Source organism: Cynocephalus volans, chromosome 10 (genome assembly GCF_027409185.1).
Source record: "Cynocephalus volans isolate mCynVol1 chromosome 10, mCynVol1.pri, whole genome shotgun sequence".
NCBI lineage: Eukaryota > Metazoa > Chordata > Mammalia > Dermoptera > Cynocephalidae > Cynocephalus > Cynocephalus volans.
In genome coordinates, this window is record NC_084469.1 from 77,945,998 (window position 1) to 77,972,141 (window position 26,144).

At 35.0% G+C, this 26,144-nt stretch overlaps 1 protein-coding gene across 13 annotated transcripts in view; it reads right to left on the minus strand.

Moving 5' to 3' along the window:
- CHD9 (chromodomain helicase DNA binding protein 9) overlaps positions 1–26,144 on the minus strand; it is a 179,429-nt gene that overhangs the window by 33,200 nt on the left and 120,085 nt on the right. For all 13 annotated transcript variants that reach the window (XM_063113136.1, XM_063113144.1, XM_063113143.1 and 10 more), the window contains 6 exons: positions 17,342–17,452; positions 14,605–14,801; positions 13,735–13,934; positions 5,944–6,103; positions 5,367–5,456; positions 378–481 (listed from right to left, as the gene is read on the minus strand). In XM_063113136.1, the coding sequence (XP_062969206.1) occupies positions 378–481; positions 5,367–5,456; positions 5,944–6,103; positions 13,735–13,934; positions 14,605–14,801; positions 17,342–17,452 (862 nt within the window). The remainder of the gene's footprint in view (positions 1–377; positions 482–5,366; positions 5,457–5,943; positions 6,104–13,734; positions 13,935–14,604; positions 14,802–17,341; positions 17,453–26,144) is intronic.

A 26,144-nucleotide genomic window follows, 5' to 3' on the forward strand; every position in this document is an offset into this window, starting at 1 on the left:
ATTAAAATGATATAGGTTAAGTATGTTTTCTAGAAGTTATTACAAACATTACATGATCTGATAATATCTATAAAAATTTAGATGAAATTTATCAGTTAATATGGAAAATAGGTAAAACTGATCATTTCACATAAAAACTCTTCCTGAGAGAGGAAGTTGTGTGAGACATATCCAGGAAGGGCAGGTCACATATGCCACCCTCTCATGAGGAAAATGCAGTGACAGATAAACATAGTTTGATAGTGTAAGCTTTTAATGCTGTATATATAACATGGGTGTTACTGGAATAAAGCTGTTAGTGGAAGTCAATAAACTGAGAACTAGTTGAATTACATTATACACAGAAGGTGATCCTACCTACTTTACTTCTTACTTACCATGTTTAAAAACTCCAATAAGGAGTGACTTATCAGCATCAAAGTCCCACCACTCAGCAGGAACTTCTGAGTGGTCTGGTTCTGGTACCCAAACATCAATGTCACTAAAAAAAAAGAAATCACGATATAGCATTATCAAACAAGTCAAAAAGAAGGCAAAATTTTACTGGCTTTTAAAGCATTGTGGATTTTAAGAAAAAGAAGTTAGGATTTTATTTCATTGATTTTGTAAAATTTTCCTATAATTACCAATTAAAATTATAGAAGTGAACAATAACAATAAGGATATCATAAAATGAACGAATATTGTTAAACTCAACAGAAGAAATACATTTCAACAAGGTTTACTATATAATTCTCTTAAAGAATCATATTCTTTCCACTGATTTCCTTTACTCATAGACAAAGGGTTCTACTGGAAAGTAGAGACCTATGACAGCAAACAACTTGACAAAAATCATCTGCTTCAAATATTTCATTTAGTATATGAAGTATATAGTATACAGTAGATGAAGTACAGTATATGAAGACTGAAACTCTAAAAGGGTAAATGAATTGCTTTAGGCTGCAGAGCAAGTTTTATCTCTTCTAGACTGCTGTTACTAAGAAAATCACTGAAAATGGCAAGTTTTTGATTCATAATTTGATTAAAACACTCAAATTATATTTTTATGCTATATATAAATAATACCACGCCATAAAATGGCAACATAACAAAGTACTAGAAACTGTAATAATCCATAACGCTTTGGTAATTTGGCTGTTTTCACGAGTAAGAAATAATTATAGCATTGGTAATTTTGCAAACATAATTTCTTCTCCTTTACTTTCCCAGAAACCTTTTGCAAGTAACACATATTCAAGTAACACCTCTGAAGAGAAAAAAATGTCATGTACTAAAGGACTGAAATGTTCACTTCTTTACCTTAGTGATTTAAGCTGTTGTCTCCTTGTTTTTAACCCAAGGATAAGAAATAATGAAAGGAGAGACCTTTTTCTCTGGATTCTTAAAGGAATCTGTCAGCACTTTAAATGAATGAACGTCTTACTATATCTAATTTTGCTTTATAACAAAAGGGCCACAATTGAAATATTTTTTAGCTTAGTGCAGAAAAATAGAGAAAAAGGAAGAATGATTTTCCTATGATATGGCAGAAATTGACAAAGATTAAGAAAAATATGGTAAAAGGAGATATTTCTTTTTTATTGAGTTCCTAACGAGGACTAAAAAAAGCATTAGCATTAAAAGATAAAGGAAAGCAGAAAGAACACTAGAAGTAGGATCCCAGAGGGGGGAATAAAAAAGTGGGTCAGGTAGTTCCCATTGCTAACCATCAGGTGGCACGCTAAGCTTAAAACACTGTGATTATCAACTGAAGCAGAAAGTTTTTCTGCTGGTAAAGAGGAAGAGGTAGTCAGTATAACTCATGGTTCAAATGTAAGTGCCACATACATGTTAGGTCTTTGTTAACTGCTAGGGAAAAGGATATAATATGGTGGATGTGCAAGTGTGGTTGATTTCTGTTTTTAAAGACTCAGTTCAAGTGCCATCTCCTACATGGAGCCTCCTTTAACTTTCCTGGGCTATACCATTCATTCAAAATATATTTACTTACTTATTTATTTTTTTGGCAGCTGGTCAGTATGGAGATCTGAACCCTTGACCTTGATGTTATAACACTGTGCTCTAACCAAGTGAGCTAACTGGCCAGCCCTTCATTTAAAATATATTTAAATAGCACTTACCATGTGTCAAAAATGGCAATAATGAATTCAGACAGATGTGCCCCTCCCCCTGTGAAGAGGTACCTGCAATACTATGTGATGAATGCTGTGACAGAGTACTCTGGGTATGTGCCTAACCCAGTGTTGGGAGGTCACAAAAGGCTTTGTTGATGTCAGCTGAGCAAGAGGAGGAGGAGAATGAGGGAAAAGGAGAAAGAGAATGTTACAGCAAGAATGCAAAGGTCTGGAGACAAGAGTAATCAATCATGGCACATGTGAGGAATGTGGATCTAAAGTTCAGAAGAAAAATGTGGGCTAGAGGTTTGGAAGACATCAGCATAGAGATAAAAAATAAAGCCATAAAGAAGAGAACACCCAAGAAGAGTGACAAGAGAGGGCCTATGTGAAGACACTTTAAAATTTAAAAGAGACAGGTAGAAAAGGAGTCTGAAAAGCAACACACAGAGAGAAAAAAAGAAAAACCACAGAAGAATGGTATCATAGAAGCATTTTAAAAAGTAAGTGGTCAACAAAGGTAAAGTAAGGTAAACGCTATGGTATATTCACCAAATTTAGCAGCAAGAATGTTGGTAAAGATATTCCTGAAGTGGGTGGTAGAGTGAAGAGAAAGAAGCTGCATTGTAATGGAATGCATGGTGAATGGAGAAAATAAAAAGGAGATAGCAAATACAGATACTTCTTAAAAGAAGTTTGGCTGTGAAATCAAGGAAAATTAACAATATGGTAGTTTCAGGAAATATTGGGTCCAAAAGTGGCAAGGGTAGGTGTGTGTGTGTGTATGCACACATCCATCTGTATATGTGCATTTAAGATGAAGCAGATGCAAATGTTAAAAAATCCAAATGAAAAGTCAGAGGGGGAGATTAATGAAAGGCAAAAATGAAGGGATAATCCAGACAGAGCATTCCCTGAGAAATCACAAGTGGATTGGATCCAGTCAGGCCAAGGGAAAGAAGTCAATTAGTCAACAAATATTTACTGAGTGTTTAATAAGTACAGATTCTAGAGACTGGGAATACAATGATCAATAAGACAGCATTCTGACCTTCAAGCAGATTAAAAAGTAATGGAAGGGGCCGGCCTGTGGCTCACTTGGGAGAGTATGGTGCTGATAACACCAAAGCCATGGGTTTGGATCCCTGTATAGGGATGGCTGGTTAGCTCACTTGGGAGAGCGTGGTGCTGACAACACCAAGTCAAGGGTTAAGATCCCCTTACCGGTCATCTTTAAAAAAAAAAAAAAAAAAAAAGTAATGGAAGGAAAAGACAATATAAAAATAAACACAATTTTTAAATAGTAACAGGCATTATGAATGAGATAAAATTAGCTTAAGAAGCAGTGAGTGACTCCTGGGCTACTTCAGCTGTGGTGAGCAGGGAATTGAGACACAAATGATTTGAAGAGGCAGCTCTGTGGAAGATATGGAAAAAGTATTTGTATCAGGAGGAATAACATAAAATGAGCTTGACATGCTGAAGGAACAGAAACACCAGTGTGACTGAAGCATGATGGGTGAGGGACAGAGTGAATGAAGAAGTCACAAAGTTATGTAGGGCCTTGTAGGCCATAAGGAGTTTGAATTTTATTCTAAGAGAAATGAGAAGCATCTAGAGAGTTTTTAGAAGAGGAGTGCTATGACCTGATTTTTGCTTTAGAAAGATTTCTCTGCCTGCTGTGTGAAGGACAGGTTATAGAGAGGCAACAGTGGACACAAAGAGCCTCCATTAGGAGGCCATTGCAAAAGCATTAACATGAGATAATGGTGGCTTGTATTAGGGCTTTAGCAGAAGAGATCATGAAAAGTGCTCAAATTTGATATGTATTGTGTAGAGCTAAAAGGTCTTCCTGTAAGGTATGAGCAGAGAGGAATCTAGAATGATAACAGACCAAGTGGTGGTACATCTAATGGGATGGAGAAGACATATATGGGAAGTGGGAGGGAAAGGACTGCAGACAGTAGATTTGGGAGAGTCAGGGGAAGTTTAAGATGTCAATTAGATTTTCAAGAGGAAATGTTGGGAGTTGATTTGGAGCTTAAAACTCAGGGAAGAAGTCTGGGATGAATATGTAGATTTGAGAGTCACCTATTTATAAATCATATTTGGTATGAGACTGAATGAGTTTACCTAAGGAGAAAGTATAGACAGGTAAGAGAGCTGAGGAAGGTGCTCTATCTATTAGAGGAATAAGTGTTGGCAAGAGAGAATGAAATGGAAAGAGCAGTGAGAAAAAGGACAACCAGATGGGTATAGTAACATGAATGACAATAGATGACAGTATTTTAAGAAGGGAGAGGTAGAATAAATATAGAGAGCTGATCACATTGTATGTCATTAGTGGCCTTGTTAAGAGCCATTTTCAGTGAGATAGCAGAGATAAAAGATTAATTGAAAGGGGTGGAAGAGAAAAAGCAAAGTAAAGAAATAAGAGACAGTAACTACAGACAACTCCTTAAAGGAGTTTGTTGTGAAGGGAAGCAGAGAAATGGAGTGCAAAGGCGTTTATAAAAGGCATTTTTTTCCTGTTCTTTGTTAAGAGAATGATATTAAGGCATGTATGTATGCCAGAAGAATGATCCATTCAGCATGGCTTGTTTGATTTCTTCTAGCAATGTTCAGCTGGTCAGGTATAGGCAAGAAGCAAATTGCTTTAAGGTATGCAGAATGAAAGGTTTAAAATAAATGCTATAGAGAATGGAAGAGAAAATTGTGAATGATTACTTATAGTATTAAGAGGCAAGATAAAATTAGAAATAAAAGTTCCTTGTAGCACCTCCCTGGTATTCCATAAATACATCAAAGAATTCATTACACTGTGGTATAGTTGTCTGTTTGTCTATTTCCTCTTCACTGAGACCATAAACTCCTTAAGGATGAGGACTGTGTTTTGTCTTTGTATCCCTAGTGTTTCACAGTGTCTGGTATCTAGTACATACTCAAAAAAGTGTTTCAGAAAGAATGAGACAATTATTAAATTTATGCTTTAATGGCATCTAGATTAGATATCATTCTTAATATTACTACTACTATTGTTGTTGCTATTATATTAGGACTTTTAGAGACAGGGCCAGATGAGAGTACTAGAAGAAAGGCAACACATTGGCAACGGTTAATTCCCTAAGTTTGACAGATTTTCCTTCTTGTGAATTTACTAAATAAGGAGCCTCCTAATATTTTCTAGTCATATAATTTTTGTTTTATCATGTTGCTGAAAAATAAATACAAACATATTATTTAACTTACCTTGCATCAACTCCATCAAATACTTTCTGACACTCATTTCCAATGACTTCTTGCTTTAGATAATACAGCATTCTCACACGAAGCAAAACTCTAAAGATAAGGGAAAATGAATCAAAGGCACAAAAATATGAATCACTCTAAAAAATTCATCCATGGGGTTAAAATTAGGATGGAATTGTATACAGATTTTTTACTAATAAAATAATAATTACTTCAGACTAAATATAAAAGGTTTCTCCAAAATCTCACAATCATCATTATTTAATATCCAAGTAAGACATAATCAGCTCATTTGGAGGCCAGTTTTATTTATCTGTTGGTCAAAACAGTGACCCAAGAGGTACCAGAATTTGCTGAAGGATACTTTGTAAGGTTCGGATCCTATATAGGACTGGCCAGTGCACTCACTGGCTGAGTGCAGGTCACGAAAAAGACAAAAAAAAAAAAAAAAGATAAAGATTAGGTTTGGTCCTAGACCATGCTCTCTGTCCTCAAAAATCAGCATGCTTTAAGATTGTTAATAAATTCAGAAAGATGAATTTTTAAAGAGTTGTGTTAAAAACAACCTACTACGTACTTATTACAGTGGTGTTTTATATGTTTTTTGTAGCCTTCATCTTGAAGTAGCTGCTCAGGATTATATTTTCGAAGCCATTCTGCTTTCTGTATATCAAAGGAGCTTGTTTGAGTCTTTACTTTCTTCCCTTTTCGACCCCGGGGTACAGGAGCGGATAGGCCTGTTAAAATAAGAAATACATGTGAAATCAGGAATAATGTATATACAGATCTGCAACTTAAAAAATTTTTTCAATGCAAGAAATTTCTACAGACTTTCTCAGGTATGCACAGGTTATAGAGAAATCTTTAAAATAGTGGGAACAATACTGGCACAATCACAAGTCAGGATGACAGTTATACACATATTAAAACAATGTACCCCAAATATCTAATAATTCCACATCTAAAATGAATCATTCTGGGACTTCCGGTCAATATGGCAGAATAGACGGTCCCTAGCGTCACTCTCTCCCACAAATCAACTGATTTAAACTATAAAAACATAAGTGCATATGGAACGGAGAGACGTCCAGCGGGGGAGGCAGAAGCTCCACGGAGACTACATGCCCTGCGGGGCCGCCGTCACACTATCCGGCAGATAGGCTTCACCGCCACCATCCGGCTCCATTCCCAGCCCAGCCCAGTGTGCACAGAGTGGAGAGAAGTCTGGCAAGGGAGGCAGAGGCTAGGCAGAAACCACACACCCTGTGGGGCCGCCACTGCATGATCCAGCAGCCCAACCAAGTGCGCACAGAGTGGGGAGACGTCTGGCAAGGGAGGCGGAGGCTCGGCAGAAACCACACACCCTGTGGGACCGCCACTGCATGATCCAGCAGCCTGGCCTAGTGCACTTGGAAAAGAGAGACGTCCAGCAGGGAAGGCGGGAACTCCAAGGGGACCACACTGCTGCCGTGCAATCCAGCAGCCCGGCCCAATGCGTACGGAGCACAGAGATGTCCAGCAAGGAAGATAGAAGCTCCGTAGAGTCCACACACCCTGTGGGGGGGCCGCTGCCACGTGATCCAGCAGCAGGTAGGCTTCACTGCTGCCACCCGGCTCCATCCCAAGCCTGGCCTAGCGCACAGACCAGGGAGACATCCTGTAGGGGAAGGGGAAGCTCTCCAGAGACCACACGCTACGCGCTGCCTCAGTGCATCCTAGCAGCAGGGCCAGAGCACACAGAACAGGGAGAAGTCCTGCATGGGAGTTGGAAGCTCAGCAGAGACCACACACCCTGCGGTACAGCCCCGTGATCCAGCAGCCTGGCAGAGTCCAAGCTGACCAGAGAGGTGGCTCCCCGGAGAGGCCCAAGACCCAAGGCAATCACACACATAAGGCACTAGCGGCCACTGAGCAGTCACTGAGGTAGCCATACCAAATTGGCAACCACAGCAACATCTTAGTTGGTCAATAGTGTCAAACCTGTGGACTGTGAAACCCCCTGCCACAATGAACAAACATCAAAAAAAAAAAAGATACCAGAAATACAAAAATCAAGAAACTACACCACCAAAAGATAATAAATCTCAAGCTCTAGATCCTATAGAACAAGAAGCCCAGATGACATGATCCTGTATATCGAACAGCCTAAAGCCTCTACAAAAAAACTCTTGGAGTTGATAAATGATTTCAGCACAGTAGCAGGATACAAAATCAACACACAAAAATCAGTAGCATTTCTCTTCTCCAATAGTGAACATGCAGAAAGAGAAATCAAGAAAGCCTGCCCATTTACAATAGCCACCAAAAAAAAAAAAAATACTTAGGAATTGAGTTAACCAAGGATGTGAAAAATCTCTATAATGAGAACTACAAACCACTGCGGAGTGAAATTAGAGAGGATACAAGAAGATGGAAAGATATCCCATGCTCTTGGATTGGAAGAATCAACATAGTGAAAATGTCCATACTATCCAAAGTGATATACAAATTCAACGCAATCCCCATCAAAATTCCAATGACATTTTTCTCAGAAATGGAAAGAACTATCCAGACATCTATATGGAATAATAAAAGACCACGCATAGCCAAAGCAATGCTGAACAAGAAAAATAAAGCTGGAGGAATAACACTACCTGACTTTAAGCTATACTACAAAGCTATAATAACCCAAACAGTACGGCACTGGCATAAAAACAGACACACTGATCCATGGAATAGAATAGAGAATCCAGAAATCAACCCACACACTTACTGCCATCTGATCTTTGACAAAGGCACCAAGCCTATACACTGGGGAAGAGACTGCCTCTTCAGCAAATGGTGCTGGGATAACGGGATATCCATATGCAGGAGAATGAAACTAGACCCATATCTCTCACCGTATACTAAAATCAACTCAAAATGGATTAAGGATTTAAATATACACCCTGAAACAATAAAACTTCTTAAAGAACATAGGAGAAACATTTCAGGAAATAGGACTGGACACAGACTTCATGAATACGACCCCAAAAGCATGGGCAACCAAAGGAAAAATAAACAAATGGGATTATATCAAACTAAAAAGCTTCTGCACAGCAAAAGAAACAACACAGTAAAAGACAACCAACAGAGTGGGAGAAAATATTTGCAAAATATACATCTGACAAAGGATTAATATCCAGAATATATAAGGAACTCAAACAACTTTACAAGAAAAAAAACAAGCAACCCAATAAAAAAATGGGCAAAAGAGCTAAGTAGGCATTTCTCTAAGGAAGATATACAAATGGCCAACAGACATATGAAAAAATGCTCAACATCACTCAGCATCCGCAAATCAAAACTATACTGAGATACCATCTAACCCCAGTTAGGATGGCTAAAATCCAAAAGACTCTGAACGATAAATGCTGGCGAGGGTGCGGAGAAAAAGGAACTCTCATATATTGTTGGTGGGACTGCAAAATGGTGCAGCCTCTATGGAAAATGGTATGGAGGTTCCTCAAACAATTGCAGATAGATCTGCCACATGACCCAGCTATCCCACTGCTGGGAATATACCCAGAGGAATGGAAATCATCAAGTCGAAGGTATACCTGTTCCCCAATGTTCATCGCAGCACTCTTTACAATAGCCAAGAGTTGGAACCAGCCCAAATGTCCATCATCAGATGAGTGGATACGGAAAATGTGGTACATCTACACAATGGAATACTACTCAGCTATAAAAATGAATGAAATACTGCCATTTGCAACAACATGGATGGACCTTGAGAGAATTATATTAAGTGAAACAAGTCAGGCACAGAAAGAGAAATACCACATGTTCTCACTTATTGGTGGGAGCTAAAAATAAATAAATAAATTCACACACACACACACACACACACACACACACACACACACACACACACACAAAAACGGGGGCGGGGGGGAAGAAGACATAACTACAATTCCTTGAAGTTGATACGACAAGCAAACAGAAAGGACATTGTTGGGTGGGAGGGAGGAGAAGGAAGAGGGAGGGAGGTTTCGGTAATGGGCCACAATAATCAACCACATTGTATATCGACAAAATAAAATTAAAATAAATAAATAAAATTAAAATAAATAAATAAAAAAATAAATTTAATGAATCATTCTGATTTTCTTTTTGTTCCAAAACAAATGATGTTTTTTCCACATGTAAAAACCAAAAGATCAAATCTGTCCCTCTGCTTTACTTTTGCTTCCCTAGTTACCAAAACATACATTTTAGCCTCTTGATTTTCAAAATTGATTTTATTAATAATGTGGATTAGGTTAGCCATTGGGAATTCCTGTTCAAGGTAGCTAAATTCATTTTATTTGAGATCTTTGTCATGAAATATTTAAAAAATACAAAAAGTATTCCCACTCTTCATGTTCATATATTACATACTTGCTCAGTTCCTTTACGAAAGAAAATAATACACAGTTGTAGTCCTCTCCCATCCAATTCATCAGTTCCTTCCCAGAGGTCACCAGTACCCTGAATTTGTTTTCTAACTCCATGCATGTTTATGCTATTACTACATATGTGGAAAAACAAGTTTTCAAACATTATATTACGTGTATAATCCTGCAACTTATTTACAATGTAGATTAGTCCATTTCTTCTTATAATTTTGGCAGGGTTTTTTTGTTTTTTGTCTTTCTATTCTGAGTCTAGTTTATTAGATGTATATACGTTCATACTTGTTATATCTTCTATGGATTGTTCTCTTTGATTAGGTAGTCTCCCTTTTTATTAAAATCCCACTTAATACCTTCCATCTTAAATTCTACTTTGTTGTATGTTAACATTACTACAGTTTTATATGGTTTAGTATTTGCATGGTATAGCTTTTGCTTAGTCTATAAGCTAATTGTTTGATGCTTAGTGATATCTCTTTGATGTATAAAAATGCTCATTTTTCTCCATCTGACAATTTTTATCTTTTAACAGGTAAAGATATACATAGTCTGCTTACATATATTTATATTTATTTTTACTATTTTATTTTCTTCTATTATTCCCTCCTCCTTTCTGTGTTTTTTTGGAATGACTGTTCTGTACTCTGGTCCTCTCTACCTTTGTTGGTTTGGAAACTAAATACTGAATATTTTAATGTATACAGTCGGCCCTCTGTATCCATGGGTTCTGCATCCATGAATTCAACAAACCATGAATCGAAAATATTCAGGAAGAAATAAACCTGCACCTGCACCGAACATGTACAGACTTTTTTTCTTGTCATTATTTCCCAAACAATAAAGTATAACAACTATTTATACAGTGTTTACATTGTGTTAGGTATTATAAGTAATCTAGAGATGATTTAAAGTATATGGGAGGATGTGTGTATATTATATACAAATACTACACCATTTCATCTCAAGGACTAGAGCCCCCATCGATTTTGGTGTCTATGGGAGGTCATGGAACCAATCCCCCATGGATACTGAGGGATGATTATACATACTTAAGTTTTCCTAATAAAATCTACAGATACTCTTTATTTCTAATCTTCCTAACAAGATTTTCTCAGATTCATCATTCAGTCCTTCTATTTACCTTTTCATTTCAGCTACATGTTTATTTATAATTTATAGGTTTATTTGTGCTTTCCATGTTTTTTTTACAGCACCATATTCTTCTTTCAAAGTCACAGTACATTTGAAGTATCTTTAAAGATATTAATAATAGTTCAAAGAAAGTTGTCTTTCCTTTTGTATCTTTGTGTCCTTCAAGTTCATTTTAATGGTTTGTTTTAAGTCTCTGTCTTTCATGTTAGAGACTTTCCTCAGATGTCTGATAATCCAGGGTTGCATTTGATCATATTTAAGAATGACAGATCAAAAAGGTGATAGGTGGTATGAATGGGTGGAGCATACTATTATGGCTCACTGAAGGTTTTTCTCCTGTCATCATCTTTAGGTTTTGGGCTGGTCAGATTCACTAAAGAAAACTCTAGTTTTCTTCCTTGAGTACCACATAAGCCAGTATGCATACATTCATTTAATCCCCATTCAGTAGTTCCACACCTCAATTACCAAAGCAACCCAGGGATCTTCTATTTTACCCTCTCCAGAGAATGAACTTTCAGTCAGTTTTCATCCTAGCTACATGGAGTGAAAGTGGGTATTCAGGGATCTTACCCTCTTCTAAACAACTTTTAATGAAAGAACCTATATGTTTTCAAGCCCACTTCCAGAGGTTCCTGATGTAACAAATTTCTGAGACTTTTGGGAAATCTATGAAGCAAATCAGTTTGGGTTTTGTCTTTCCCTACTGCTGACCTAAGATTTAGTTCTCTTAGGTTGGTTAAGTCAGTTATCACTAATCTATTTGCTTTTAGCTTCCAAAATGTTGCTATTTCCTCTCCTATTATCCACACTTTTGAGGGTTTATACCCATTTTTTAAATTATGAAATATAGGCATATACAAAAGTAGATAAAACAGTATGATGGCTCCCCGTGTCCCATTACCCAACTTTAATAATTTTCAACTCATGGTCTCCTTTGTTTCATCTATACTCTGTTCACTCAACAAACTTCCATATTATTTTGAAGTAAATGTAAGACACTGATCATTTCATTCATAAATATGAGTTATCTTTTAGTGATATCTAAAAGACATTTAGTAATATCTAAAAACTAAGGCCTCCTTAAAAGTAACTATGATACTATTATCAGCCTGAAGGAATGCAATAATAGTTCCTTAATATTCAATATTCAGATTTCTAACAATCTCATAAAGACAATTTAAAAAATCTCCCCTGGGTTGTTTGTTTCAGTCAAGATCTAAATAAAGTCCCCATACTACAACTGATTGATGACTTTTAAACCTCTTTAAAGTTATAACGGGGTTTCAATATCAACACTATTGATATATTGGGCTGGATAGTTCTTCATTGTGGGGGGCTGTCTCTGCTCCCCTGGCCTCTACCCACTAGATGCCAGTAACATGCCCAAAGTTGTGACAATCTGTGGTGGTGGTAGGATTGCGGCACAAAATCATCTCCACTGGGTTTCTATAAAACAGTTGAGAACCACTGGTTAATCGATACCCTCTCCATTCACTCCCATGCCCACAATTTATTTGTTGAAGAAACAAGGTCATTTGTTCTACAGAGTTTATCAAGTTTAATGCCTTCCATTTTTTTCCCCACTTTACAATTGGGATTTCAAGGAAGAGTGAAATTATATTTGTGTTATTCATCCATCTTTACCCAGAAGTCAGCTCTTCACATTAATGAACTTCATTGTCTCCTATTAAGATAGGCCTACAGTCACCATCCTAAGAGAGGTGCTTTCTGTTGTTCTCCATGTCAGTAATTTGTTTATTTACTTCACAATACTTATTACAATCTGTAATTATTTAACTAATTTATCTACATTTTACTATGTCTGTCTACCTAGCTATAATGTAAGGTTCATGAGCTCAGAGCTCTTGTTTATCTTGTTTCTTCTTATCTTCCCAGTACCTTGTACAAGAAACACATAGCAAGCATTCAGTAGATATTTTTTGAATAAATAGAACAAAATTGTAAAATAAATTTAAGGGCATAGTAATCTTTTTTATTTTTATAGAAAATTCAATTATTTTATGCAGAAAAGAATGTTCTGTTAGCAAGGCTGTGGACAAAAAAGTACTTGCACATATCTCTGATAGGACTGTAAATTGGTATAGCCACTTTGGACAGCAAATTAAAGTATTTATAAAAATTTAAAATGTATATAAATGTTTCTCAAACTTTAATATGCACACTAATTTCTGAGGATCTTGTTAAAATGCAGATTCTGATTCAGTAAGTCTGAGGCCTAAGATTCTGCATCTAAGAAGCTCCCAGGAGATGCTGATCCTATCGATCCATGAATTGCATTTTAGGTACTAAAGACATATGTATGCTATACATATATAATTCTATCTTTGGAATCTACTTTAGAGAAAGACTTACTCATGTACACAAGGAGAAATGTACAGAGATCTTCACTGTAACTTGGTTTTTAATTGTCTAAAATTGGAAACAACCTAAATGTCCATTATTACGGGAGATGCTAAATAAATTACAAAATATCCATACTATGGAATACTAAACAGAAGTTAAAATTTGAGATAGATCTACACGAACACAGATGGAAAAACCCCTAAGACATACTGTTGGGTAAACAACCTGCAACCTGATACGTATTTGATAGTAATAGGTAAAACCCATCAAGCAATTAATATTGGCATTTTCTGAAACTGGAACTTGAATTGGGAGTGAGGGTTAATATTCGTTAATATAATCTATAATGCTTTAATATTTTATAGGAGAATATGTTAAGTATTACTTATATAACTAAAAATAAGTGTAAAAAGAAAACCAAAGAATGTTTTTACCTAGATGATTTTGTAGCTCTCGTGTCTGCCCATCTTCAGTTGGAGTAATGAGATCCCATATGAAACCTTTAATCTTCTCATCTCCTCGGTAGTGAACAAGGCAATACGCTAAAAGCGCTCGGCAAATTATTTCTACATCATGCTCATTTAACTGCCTTTTAAAACGGCCATGAGACAGAATCTCTCTCCATCGGCCCCACCTGGTTAAAAAAGGCATATTTACATTACAAATGAGTATTTCTAGAGAAAAACATAACCTATGGATAAAAGGCATAAAAAACAACAAATTTTGTCATTAACAGAATTTGCTAATGAAGTTTCCCCCCATGTCTAAAATGCAGAGGCATGGTATAGTAATTCCTAGTATATTTTATTCAATAATGGATAACATTATCAACTTTGTGTTATTAAATATGCAAATTTTAGAACAAAAAGTTTGACTTTAGTGATACATTTACAATGTAGACACTTAAGGGTATCTCATCATTCTGCTATTAAATATAGTTAGACATTCAGAAGGAAAAGTGGCGGGCTAGCCAGTTAGCTCAGTTGGTAAGAGCATGGTGCTGATACCCCCAAGGTCCAGGATTCCATCCTTGTAGTGACCAGCTGCCAAACTGCCTCCCCTCGTCCCCCCCAAAAAACCCACAGACATTCAGGGTACTTTAAAAATAGCTTTTATTGATTCTAATGAAATTAAAAAAAATATGAGGGTACTTCAAATAGTTCGTGGAAAAAATAGAATTAAAAGATAATACAAATCTTTCCATGAACTTTTTGAAGTACCCTAGTATACTGGAAAACAGTATATATTTTCAGTACCTTTATAAACCAGACTACTTACAGTAAATGTTAAAAATAATATTTTACCCATAAACAAGTAGGTTTTTCTCTACTCTAAAGCATTCAGTTCTTCCATAGCCATTGGAACGGTCACAGGGTCTCCGGAGTTTGGGCTTTTCATCTCCTTCACTTTCAGCTTCAGATAATTCAGCCAATTCATCTTTCGTGGCACTAAAGGGTCTTGTTTGCTTCCTAACTCTTGGAGTGTCAATAACCAAACTATTCTGCAAAATTGAATAGCTATTACTTGAAAGTCCTTTTATGATTTTGCTTATAACAATGTTTTACATTTTCACCTTTCAAATTATACAAATAATAAAAAATTGTAGAAAGCTAGAAAAAAAGAAATTACTAACAATTTCCATCAACCTACCAAATCAACTTAAAAATTTTTATATTCCTTTAAAATTCTTACTATCACACATATAAAATTTTATAACATTACAATCATAGGAAAAAAAGAACTTGGTATTTTGCTTTATTATTATATAATAATTACTGTGCTTTTGCAATAATCATAAAATACATTTTTAAGCTGAATTTATGCCTCATAATTTTCTTTACCTAATTAATTTATATTCTAATTTAGATTTTCAATTTTCAAAATAAATAATGCTAAGTAAATTTTTGTGATCTAAGTTAATCCTAAAGATAAACCCAAAAGGGAAATACCCAGGAATGGAAATATCGGTCAAAGGTTATGAATATTTTATAGATCTAAACATGTTTTAGTGCTTTCCAAAAGAGTTATACTAATTACAAAAAGCAACACATTCATTCATCTGCCTAACTATGTTCAATTCAGTTTAAGTCATTCAAAACAACTTAAGTTGACATACTTTTAACCTTTACTGAGAAACTACTCTAAGTTAGGCACTCTATTATGGGCTGTGGCTAGAAAGATGAATAGAGATTCTGCTCATAGTCTAGAGGGTTAGATAAATATTTAAACAAATGCTATTCAGGATGAGGTATTTTATGGTTCAAGATGGGTACAAAGGAAAGAAGGGAAAATTTCACAACAGTAGTGATACTAGAGAGAATTCTTGAAGAGTTAGAAGTACTCTGCCAGGTAGCCATAGAGGAGATAGCATTACAAGTAGAGAAAAGGGCAAGGAGCCTAAAATGGCATCAGATGTTTAGAAAATGTTCAAGTCCTAGAGCAGAGAGGATAAATGGTAGGAGAGGAAGCAGGGAGCAGAAAACAAAAGTCCTGGTATACCACAGTATGTACACCGAGCATTATATTTAAGAGGATACGTAATGTTGGTATTATAGGTGATGTTAACCTTTGCCAAGTTTCTCCACTGTAAAGTTCCTTGCAATTAATAAATATTTTATATTTAATAAATATTTAGAAGACATACTTTGAGAGTACATAAATTTGCTCTTTCTCAAACTTTCACCCATTAATTTTATAGTTCACTGATAGATTTCATCTGCTATAATTATTGTTACGGTAAATTAATGGTGATTATCATTGTACATGTGTGTTTTTTGCTGTAGGACAGATTCTTAAAAGTTCATTAAATGTTCTACCAATGGAATTTAAAAATTATTTTGTATAGTTATATAAAAAAATTGTTTAACATTTTGATTTGAGTTGCATTATATCTATGAGTTAAAATTCTAAAAGACTCTGAAAATTTTAAAATATGTAGTTTTTCCTTTCCAACTGACAAACCTCCCAACTAAATTTCACTTCACTGAAATCATATACATCTTTCTTTAGGTATATTGCTAAGTGTTCTTTATCTTTTTCCTATTGTAAAGTAGATCTCCTCTTGCATTATATTTTTCTACTTCTGTTAGTATTGATATTTAGGAAAGCTAAATGTTACATTTATCTTCTACCCAGTTAATTCACTAAATTCATTTCTAAATTTTAATAGTTTTGCAGATTTCACTGCCTTTTTAGGCATATTAACATGCCATATGCAAAGAATGATATCATTATAGCTGCTTTTCAAATGTACTTATTTCACAAAATTATAGATATTTCCAAAATACATTAAATAATAGTGATTATGGATGGCAGTGGTGTTATTGCTAATTGCAAAATGTTACATTTTAAAAGGCTACCTATCAAAGAAGATCCCATGTATCAATGCTTAATATTATTAGTTCCACAAATTCTGTTTTAACATCTTGGCCCCTTCTTCCTCAGCTCTAAAGGAAGTCATAAAGGAAACAGCATAAAAATATCCCTTTCTTGACTGCCTTTTTTCTCCTTCCATATTTTACTGAATCATCATTAATGGGTCTGACACCAAGAAAACAAAGTTAAAGAGCAAAGGAGAAGTAACCCATGATTGGAAGACATTAAAAAAATTTTAGGGCCAGCCTGTGGCTCACTTGGGAGAATGTGGTGCTGATAACACCAAGGCCACAGGTTCAGATCCCTATATAGGGATGGCTGGTTAGCTCACTTGGGAGAGTGTGGTGCTAACACCACCAAATCAAGGGTTAAGATCCCTTTACTGGTCATCTTTAAAAAAAAAAAACACAATTTTTAAAAAACACATTATAATTTTAAGAGTGTAAACTACATCCAAAAGTTAAACTTTCCCTGTATTACAACCCATTATGACAGATATCAGAAGTATTAAATTGAAGCAGTGCCTGACTTAGTATGTAATCATTCTATTACTCCATTTCAATTTATACATGCAGAAATGTATTTCTGTAAATGCATAATTGAATATTACAACAATATTCCCAAAGTGTCCCCAAGGAAATTTATTAGAGGGAAAGAAATACTTACTCTGCCACTGATGGTGTCTATATCTATCTCTGCCTTTTTAGCCCATTTTTGCCAGAAGTTGGGATCATCTAAGGAAATATCTGTCCGGTTTCCAGATGCCACAAAACTCGCCTGAAATACATAATAGCAGTTTTTCAAAATGTTTTGAAGCTTAGAGGAAAAATCTATCAAAGTATACTTAAAACATTATCTTCTCACATTTACTGTGGATAGAGTTTGAACTCAGCATACACACATACTTTCACAGGGTATTTCAAATTCAGTGGTCTGAAATGTAGCTGGAGTTTAGGAGCAGAGTTAAATAAGTTATTACTGTTGCTTAAATCTTAAACTTTGGTAAGCAAGGATCAAATCTTTTTGGTGAGAAAACTACCCAGGACAAAGATATGATTTCTAAAAACACTACACGAATATTAAGAAATTTGGTTATAGCACGATTTTTAAAACCTGCCTGCACTATACAGTTCATTTTCTTGTTTACTCCTACTTTATTTCCATCACATTTTCAGACAGTTATGTCTCCTAAAGAAATACAACACAATATATGGGAAACTAAAAAAAAAAAAAAAGAATCACCGACTGTCTTTATTTTAAAAACTTTTTATTACACCATAAATACTGCATAATCATTGTAAAATATTAAGGAAATACAGAGGAACAAAAGGAAAATATATGTGATTTATATTCTTAAATACTGTGAAAATTATAAGGTCTTTCATTTGGAAGAAACTATATATGTGTGTGTATGTATGTTATCTTTATATATTATCTTTATATATATATCTTTATATATATATATCTTTATATATATATCTTTATACAGACACACACACACACACACACACTTCAACCCTATCACTTGTGGACTAATGAGCATTACTTACAACTTAAGTCACTAATAGATATTCCACATTGAAGAAAAAGTCATCAAAGTGCTTTATAAAAATATAAGAAGCAGTGAAAATACACAATGCTTTAAGAAAGAAAAGGGCATGTCAACTCTTACAAAAATAAATGGAAGAATATGGTCACATAAAATGATTTTTCAAAGGAGAATATAATTGGTAGATGGCTTAAAGATAATGCCTAATTATGCAGGATATAATCAAAAGATAAAAATCTAAATTAAAACATCATCTTCATGGAATTTAAAAATGCAGAAAATCACACATTAAAAAGATACTGTTAAAAGCAAACACCATTTATTACATTCAATATAACTGAAAGTTTGAACATCAGATAATTAAAATCAAGTAATTATATTTAATTTTATTTTAAAATGTGATAACATTATTGCAGTTATGTTAAAAAAGTCTTTATCTTTAGTGATATATATGGAAACGTAAAAAGGTGACAACATGATATTTGGGTTTGCTTCAAAATAATATGAATAATGGGTGGGTAGTGATGAAACAAGTTTAGCATAAGTTAATAATTATTGAAGCTGGGTGATAGTACACAAGATTTCATTATACTATACTGTCTGTATTTGTAGTCAGAAACTGTACAAAATGTCTACAAAATGAGTAGGAACAAAATTAAAATACTAAATGCCTCTTGTGGATCTTGAAGATTTCTGTTCATGTCATTGCTTATCAAGTAATAGGTAAATTCATTCCATCTAGCATACTTCTGAGGCTGGGCTTTTAAGATGCCTATATAAAGCAAGTACTAAATACTATAGGTATTTAAAAATATGCATTTTATTGGCATTTTTATGAAACAGAAGTGACATAAATAAATACTTTAATAAAATTAATTTAAATTCCTTTTATTTTTGCTTGCTCTATAGCTTTAATATTATAAAACTGCTGAAAAATAGTAATTTTTAATTTCTTTGAAATGATGAATGTGGCCGGCTGAATAATGGCCCCCAAAGGTATCTGGTCCTGATCCCTGGAACCCTGTGAGTGTTGTCTTATACTGCAAAAGGGTCTTTGCAGATGTGATTAAGTTAAGGATCTTGAAATGGGAAAATTAACTTGTATAATCCAAGTGGGCCCTAAATGTAACAAGTGTCCTTACAAAAGGGAGGCAGAGGGAGATCTGACTACAGAAGAGAAAAAGGCTAAGACACAACCAAAGCAGAGATTGGAGTACTGTGGCCACAAGCCAAGGGATGCAGGCAGTCTTAGGAACTGGGAAGAGATAAGAAACAGATATTCTCCTGGAGCACCCAGAATGAACCATCCCTGCTGACACCTTGGATTTTAGCCCACTAAGACTCTTGTTGGACTTCTGACATTTAGAACTATAAGAGAATAAATTTGTACTGTTTCAAGCCACTAAGTAAGTTCTTTTTTTTGGCTGGCCAGTATGGGGATCCAAAACCTTGACCTTGGTGTTATAACACTGTGCTCTAACCAACTGAGCTAACTGGCCAGCCTCACAAGCCACTAAATTCATGCTAACTTACTACAGTGGCAACAGGAAATAATATGAGACACCTATTAATGATAGACCATGTATTTAAAAACTCATATTCAGCTTGAAAGAACAAAGGCTAACTAGTTTGATAAAACAAAAACAAGATAGTTAATATCATCTGTATAAAATTAAGTATGTGACAAAAATTCATCAAACAGGGATGAATGAGTAGGAGGGACAGATATGTAATGTAACTACACTTGAGTAATACCTTAACTATTAGGGGACTTCATTTTGTTAATTCAGAAATAAATTTCTCACAACTGAGGACAGATACTTTCAAATCCTCACTAATATAAACTTGTTAAAAACTCATTTTTCAGGAACAATAAGAAGATCACTAAATGAAGTTCATAGGATTTTATTTTGTATTATAGTTGCACTGATACTTGCCTCTTGAGATTTAACTAATCTAGTAAATGAGTATCTGCTTTACGTGAAGTGGAGAACATTTAACATGAAGGCCATCACATATAAAAAGTCATTGAAAGGAAACAATCAGATTTTTAAAGCACATTCCTTTTTGGTTGCTTACCTAAAAAACACCCTATGTTACTTTGGATAATCACTCCCATTCTGCTACCAGATAACTGTTGATGATTGAAATAATTTGCCAGGAAGAAACTAAACTTCCTGATTAAACAGTTTTTGGTAGATTCATTATAAGAAAAATAACATTTATTTTTCAAATAAAACTTTAAAAAAAATTTCTAAATAATTCAAGATGCTACTGTTAATAGACATATAACATATTTTCAAGATGATTTACGTGATTCTCAAGGATTGCAAGAATGGATTGATGCCTACAGAAATGAAATGCCTGTTGTGCAAAATGTCATCAAGTACAGGTTTACCAACCTTTTCCAAATTTAAATCCTAATATCTTAGTTCATTCCAAATTATTTTTCTTAAAATGCATTCTTTCAATCATTAAATCCCTTTGTTCTTAGCAAGGGAAGATTTTTTAATGGTGACATCCATCTTCCTACAACAGAAAGTAGCAGAAAGAGAGTAGGTGCCCAAGAAGGGACCTTACAAATGAGCAATCCATCTGAAATATGATTCAGACTGGTTTTTTTTTTTGGGGGGGGGGGTTAAGCAATTATAAATCTTTTGTTCTATAGCAAATTTTAGAAAATCACATTAGAAACTTTTCTATTTCTAGGACCCACCTGACTGTCCTTAAGAAAATCTCTGAAAGCAAGGTTTAGATAATGTAATCACTTATAAATGAAGTTATGAATAGTGATAGATATGCAATAAGTCTAAATATTCTTTTTTTTTTAAATTTTATTTTGTCGATATACATTGTAGCTGATTATTGCTCCCCATCACCAAGACCTCCCTCCCTTCTCCCTCCCCCCCTCCCCCCCAACAATGTCCTTTCTGTTTGCTTGTCGTATCAACTTCAAGGAATTGTGGTTGTTATAGCTTCTTCCCCCCCCCGTTTTTTTTTTGTGTGTGTGTGTGTGTGTGTGTGTGTGTGTGTGTGTGAATTTATATATTAATTTTTAGCTCCCACCAATAAGTGAGAACATGTGGTATTTCTCTTTCTGTGCCTGACTTGTTTCACTTAATATAATTCTCTCAAGGGCCATCCATGTTGTTGCAAATGGCAGTATTTCATTCGTTTTTATAGCTGAGTAGTATTCCATTGTGTAGATGTACCACATTTTCCGTATCCACTCATCTGATGATGGGCATTTGGGCTGGTTCCAACTCTTGGCTATTGTAAAGAGTGCTGCGATAAACATTGGGGAACAGGTATACCTTCGAATTGATGATTTCCATTCCTCTGGGTATATTCCCAGCAGTGGGATAGCTGGGTCGTATGGTAGATCTATCTGCAATTGTTTGAGGAACCTCCATACCATTTTCCATAGAGGCTGCACCATTTTGCAGTCCCACCAACAATGTATGAGAGTTCCTTTTTATCCGCAACCTCGCCAGCATTTATCGTTCAGAGTCTTTTGGATTTTAGCCATCCTAACTGGGGTTAGATGGTATCTCAATGTGGTTTTGATTTGCATTTCCCGGATGCTGAGTGATGTTGAGCATTTTTTCATATGTCTGTTGGCCATTTGTATATCTTCCTTAGAGAAATGCCTACTTAGCTCTTTTGCCCATTTTTTAATTGGGTTGCTTGTTTTCTTCTTGTAAAGTTGTTTGAGTTCCTTATATATTCTGGATATTAATCCTTTGTCAGATGTATATTTTGCAAATATTTTCTCCCACTCTGTTGGTTGTCTTTTAACTCTTTTAATTGTTTCTTTGGCTGTGCAGAAGCTTTTTAGTTTGATATAATCCCATTTGTTTATTTTTCCTTTGGTTGCCCGTGCTTTTGGGGTCGTATTCATGAAGTCTGTGCCCAGTCCTATTTCCTGAAGTGTTTCTCCTATGTTTTCTTTAAGAAGTTTTATTGTTTCAGGGTGTATATTTAAATCCTTAATCCATTTTGAGTTGATTTTAGTATACGGTGAGAGGTATGGATCTAGTTTCATTCTCCTGCATATGGATATCCAATTCTCCCAGCACCATTTGCTGAAGAGGCAGTCCCTTCCTCAGTGAATAGGCTTGGTGCCTTTGTCAAAGATCAGATGGCAGTAAGGGTGTGCGTTGATTTCTGGATTCTCTATTCTATTCCATTGGTCAGTGTGTCTGTTTTTATGCCAGTACCATACTGTTTTGGTTATTATAGCTTTGTAATATAGCTTAAAGTCAGGTAGTGTTATGCCTCCAGCTTTATTTTTTTGCTCAGCATTGCTTTGGCTATGCGTGGTCTTTTATTGTTCCATATAAATGTCTGGATAGTTTTTTCCATTTCTGAGAAAAATGTCTTTGGAATTTTGATGGGGATTGCATTGAATTTGTATATCACTTTGGGTAGTATGGACATTTTCACTATGTTGATTCTTCCAATCCAAGAGCATGGAATATCTTTCCATCTTCTTGTATCCTCTCTAATTTCTCTCAGCAGTGGTTTGTAGTTCTCATGATAGAGATTTTTCACCTCCTTGGTTAACTCAATTCCTAAGTATTTTATTTTTTTGGTGGCTATTGTAAATGGGCAGGCTTTCTTGATTTTTCCTTCTGCATGTTCACTATTGGAGAAAAGAAATGCTACTGATTTTTGTGTGTTGATTTTGTATCCTGCTACTGTGCTGAAATCATTTATCAATTCCAACAGTTTTTTTGTAGAGCTTTTAGGCTCTTCGATATATAGGATCATGTCATCTGCAAACAGGGACAGTTTGACTTCATCTTTTCCGATCTGGATGCCCTTTATTTCCTTCTCTTCTCTGATTGCTCTGGCTAGTACTTCCAACACTATGTTGAATAGGAGTGGTGAGAGTGGGCATCCTTGTCTAGTTCCTGTTCTTAAAGGAAAAGCTTTCAGCTTTTCCCCATTCAGGATGATATTGGCAGTGGGTTTGGCATATATGGCTTTAATTATGTTGAGATATTTTCCCTCTATACCTAACTTATAGAGGGTCTTTGTCATGAATGAGTGCTGAACTTTATCAAATGCTTTTTCAGCATCTATAGAGATGATCATATGGTCCTTGTGTTTGACTTTATTAATATGGTGTATCACATTTATTGATTTGCGTATGTTGAACCAACCTTGCATTCCTGGGATGAATCCCACTTGATCGTGATGAATAATTTTACGTACGTGTTGCTGTATTCTGTTTGCTAGTATTTTAGTGAGGATTTTTGCATCTATATTCATCAAGGATATCGGCCTGTAGTTTTCTTTTTTGGTTATATCTTTACCTGGTTTTAGTATCAGGATGATGTTTGCTTCATAGAATGAGTTTGGGAGATTTGCGTCCGTTTCAATCTTTTGGAATAGTTTGTAAAGAATCGGTGTCAATTCCTCTTTGAATGTTTGTTAAAATTCTGCTGTGAATCCATCTGGTCCTGGGCTTTTCTTTGTTGGGAGCCTTCTGATAACAGCTTCAATCTCCTTTATTGTTATTGGTCTGTTCAAATTTTCTACGTCTTCACGGTTCAGTTTTGGGAGCTTGTGTGTGTCCAGAAATTTATCCATTTCCTCCAGATTTTCAAGTTTGTTGGCATATAGTTGTTTATAGTAGTCTCGAATGATTCCTTGTATTTCAGATGAATCAGTTGTAATATCACCTTTTTCATTTCTAATTTTTGTTATTTGAGTCTTCTCTCTTCTTTTTTTTGTTAGCCATGCTAATGGTTTGTCAATTTTATTTATCTTTTCAAAAAACCAACTTTTTGATTCATTGATCTTTTGAATTGTTTTTTGGTTTTCAATTTCATTCAGTTCTGCTCTGATCTTAATGATTTCTTTCCGTCTGCTAACTTTAGGTTTGGATTGTTCTTGTTTTTCTAGTTCTTTAAGGTGAAGTGTTAGGTTGTTCACTTGCCATCTTTCTATTCTTCTGAAGTGAGCATTTAATGCAATAAATTTTCCCCTCAATACTGCTTTTGCAGTATCCCACAGGTTTTGGTATGATGTATCATTGTTTTCATTAGATTCAATAAATTTTTTGATTTCCTGCTCTAAATATTCTTATGAATACCCTGCTCCATATATGTAGTGCCTTATCAAATATTATTTGAAAATGCAAAGAAACACAGATTGAAATTATTTATACAAAGTACTGAAAACAATTGTGTACAGCTGAAGTATTTGGATATTCCAGGAAAACGTAAAATACTTCCAACTTTACACTTTTTTTGCATATTCCACTATGCCAAACACCTACTACCTAGTGGCTTTCCCATATAAAAATGAACAAATTATTTCGGAAATGAGCAAATTATGAAACAACTACAGCAAACTCTCTGAACTCTCCTCAGTTACTGTGGTACCTCTTCAGTCAGCTCTCTTTTCAAATGTAACCTCTGCTCCCTAGTCCAAAGATTTAAAATAGACATTTACATGCCTAAATTATTTCTCATTTTCACAGCATAGCTGATTATGATTAAAGTATATCTGAGTCTTCTAAGTAAAATAATACTGTATTGGTCTGTTTCTGTTGCTTAGAATACCTGAAATTGGGTAATTTATAAATAAATTTATTTCTTACAGTTTGGAGGCTGGGAAGTCCAAAGTCACACCCGGTGAGGGCCTTCTTGTTGGTGGTGACTCTCCACAGAGACATAGGGTATCACACGGCAGATGGCTGAGCACGAGAGTGCTAAGCTTCTCAGCTGCTCTCCTTTTAAAGCCATTAAAAATGGTGGAACAAAGGAATGGACTATACACAGTTTGGCTAGGTTGGGGGTGGTGTGTGAGAATTATAGATGATTTTTCCCTATATTTTCATCACTTTCTGTAATGTTTTATACTAAAGTTTTATAAATTCCAAAAAAAAATTTAAGAAAATAAATGTGCAACAGATCAAAAATTTAAATATAAAAATAAAACCATAAAAGAAAACAAAAAGCAAAGACAAACAAAGCCATCAGAATCATGCTCATTACTCCACGAATGGATCAGTCCATTCACATGGACAAAGTCCTCACAGTCTAAGCATCTCTTTAAGGCCCCACCTTTTAATTACCGTAATAGGATTTCCCACCCTCTTAACAGTTACAAATTTCTATCTGGTCATCAACTCCTACTGATTCAAGTGGGTCTCCACTACCCTAGTTCACCTATCATTGTTTCTCACACAAGCCTCTTAAATGATCTTCCTACCTCCAGTCTTTCCCCATTCCAACTCATTCCCTACACTGCTGCTAGAGTTAAATTTCTCAACTAGACTGCACTATGTCCATATTCTGCTTGAAGGGCTTTAAAAGCTTTTTAATTGCCTCAGAATCAAGTTTAAATTTCTCAAAATGGCACACAAACCCCTTCACAATTTGGATACAACTTCACTAACTCCTTAAATTCACCTCCATCAAATTCATCCCATGCATCCACACATACCTATGCCATATTCCTGATATCTTCCTTGTAGTTTAGCATTGTATGATTAATTAGGTGGCTTTCTCTCTCTGTAACACAATGAAATCCACACTTCTTTCAAAGCTCAGCTGGAATGTTACTTTCTCTGTAAAGTCTTTCCTTTTCTCTGTTCTCCCATTTTACACAGAATTAATAATTTTCTACTTTAGTGTCTTCAGCAACTATAATCCTCTCATTTTAGTACTTATAGTATTTAGCAAAGTACCTGACCCAAGAATTCATTAGTTTGCTGAATGAATGAAAGAAAAGTTTCCATTTGGAGACTGATATCACTACTTTTTTTTTTTTTTTTTTTTTTACTAACAAATAATGTTTATTGAATATGAAGTTGTATAACATTCTTCCTGTTTTATCAGATATCGGGTAGATTTCTCTTCTAAGAAATTAAATTCCGAACCAAGTTGATTTTTAAGTTCTGTG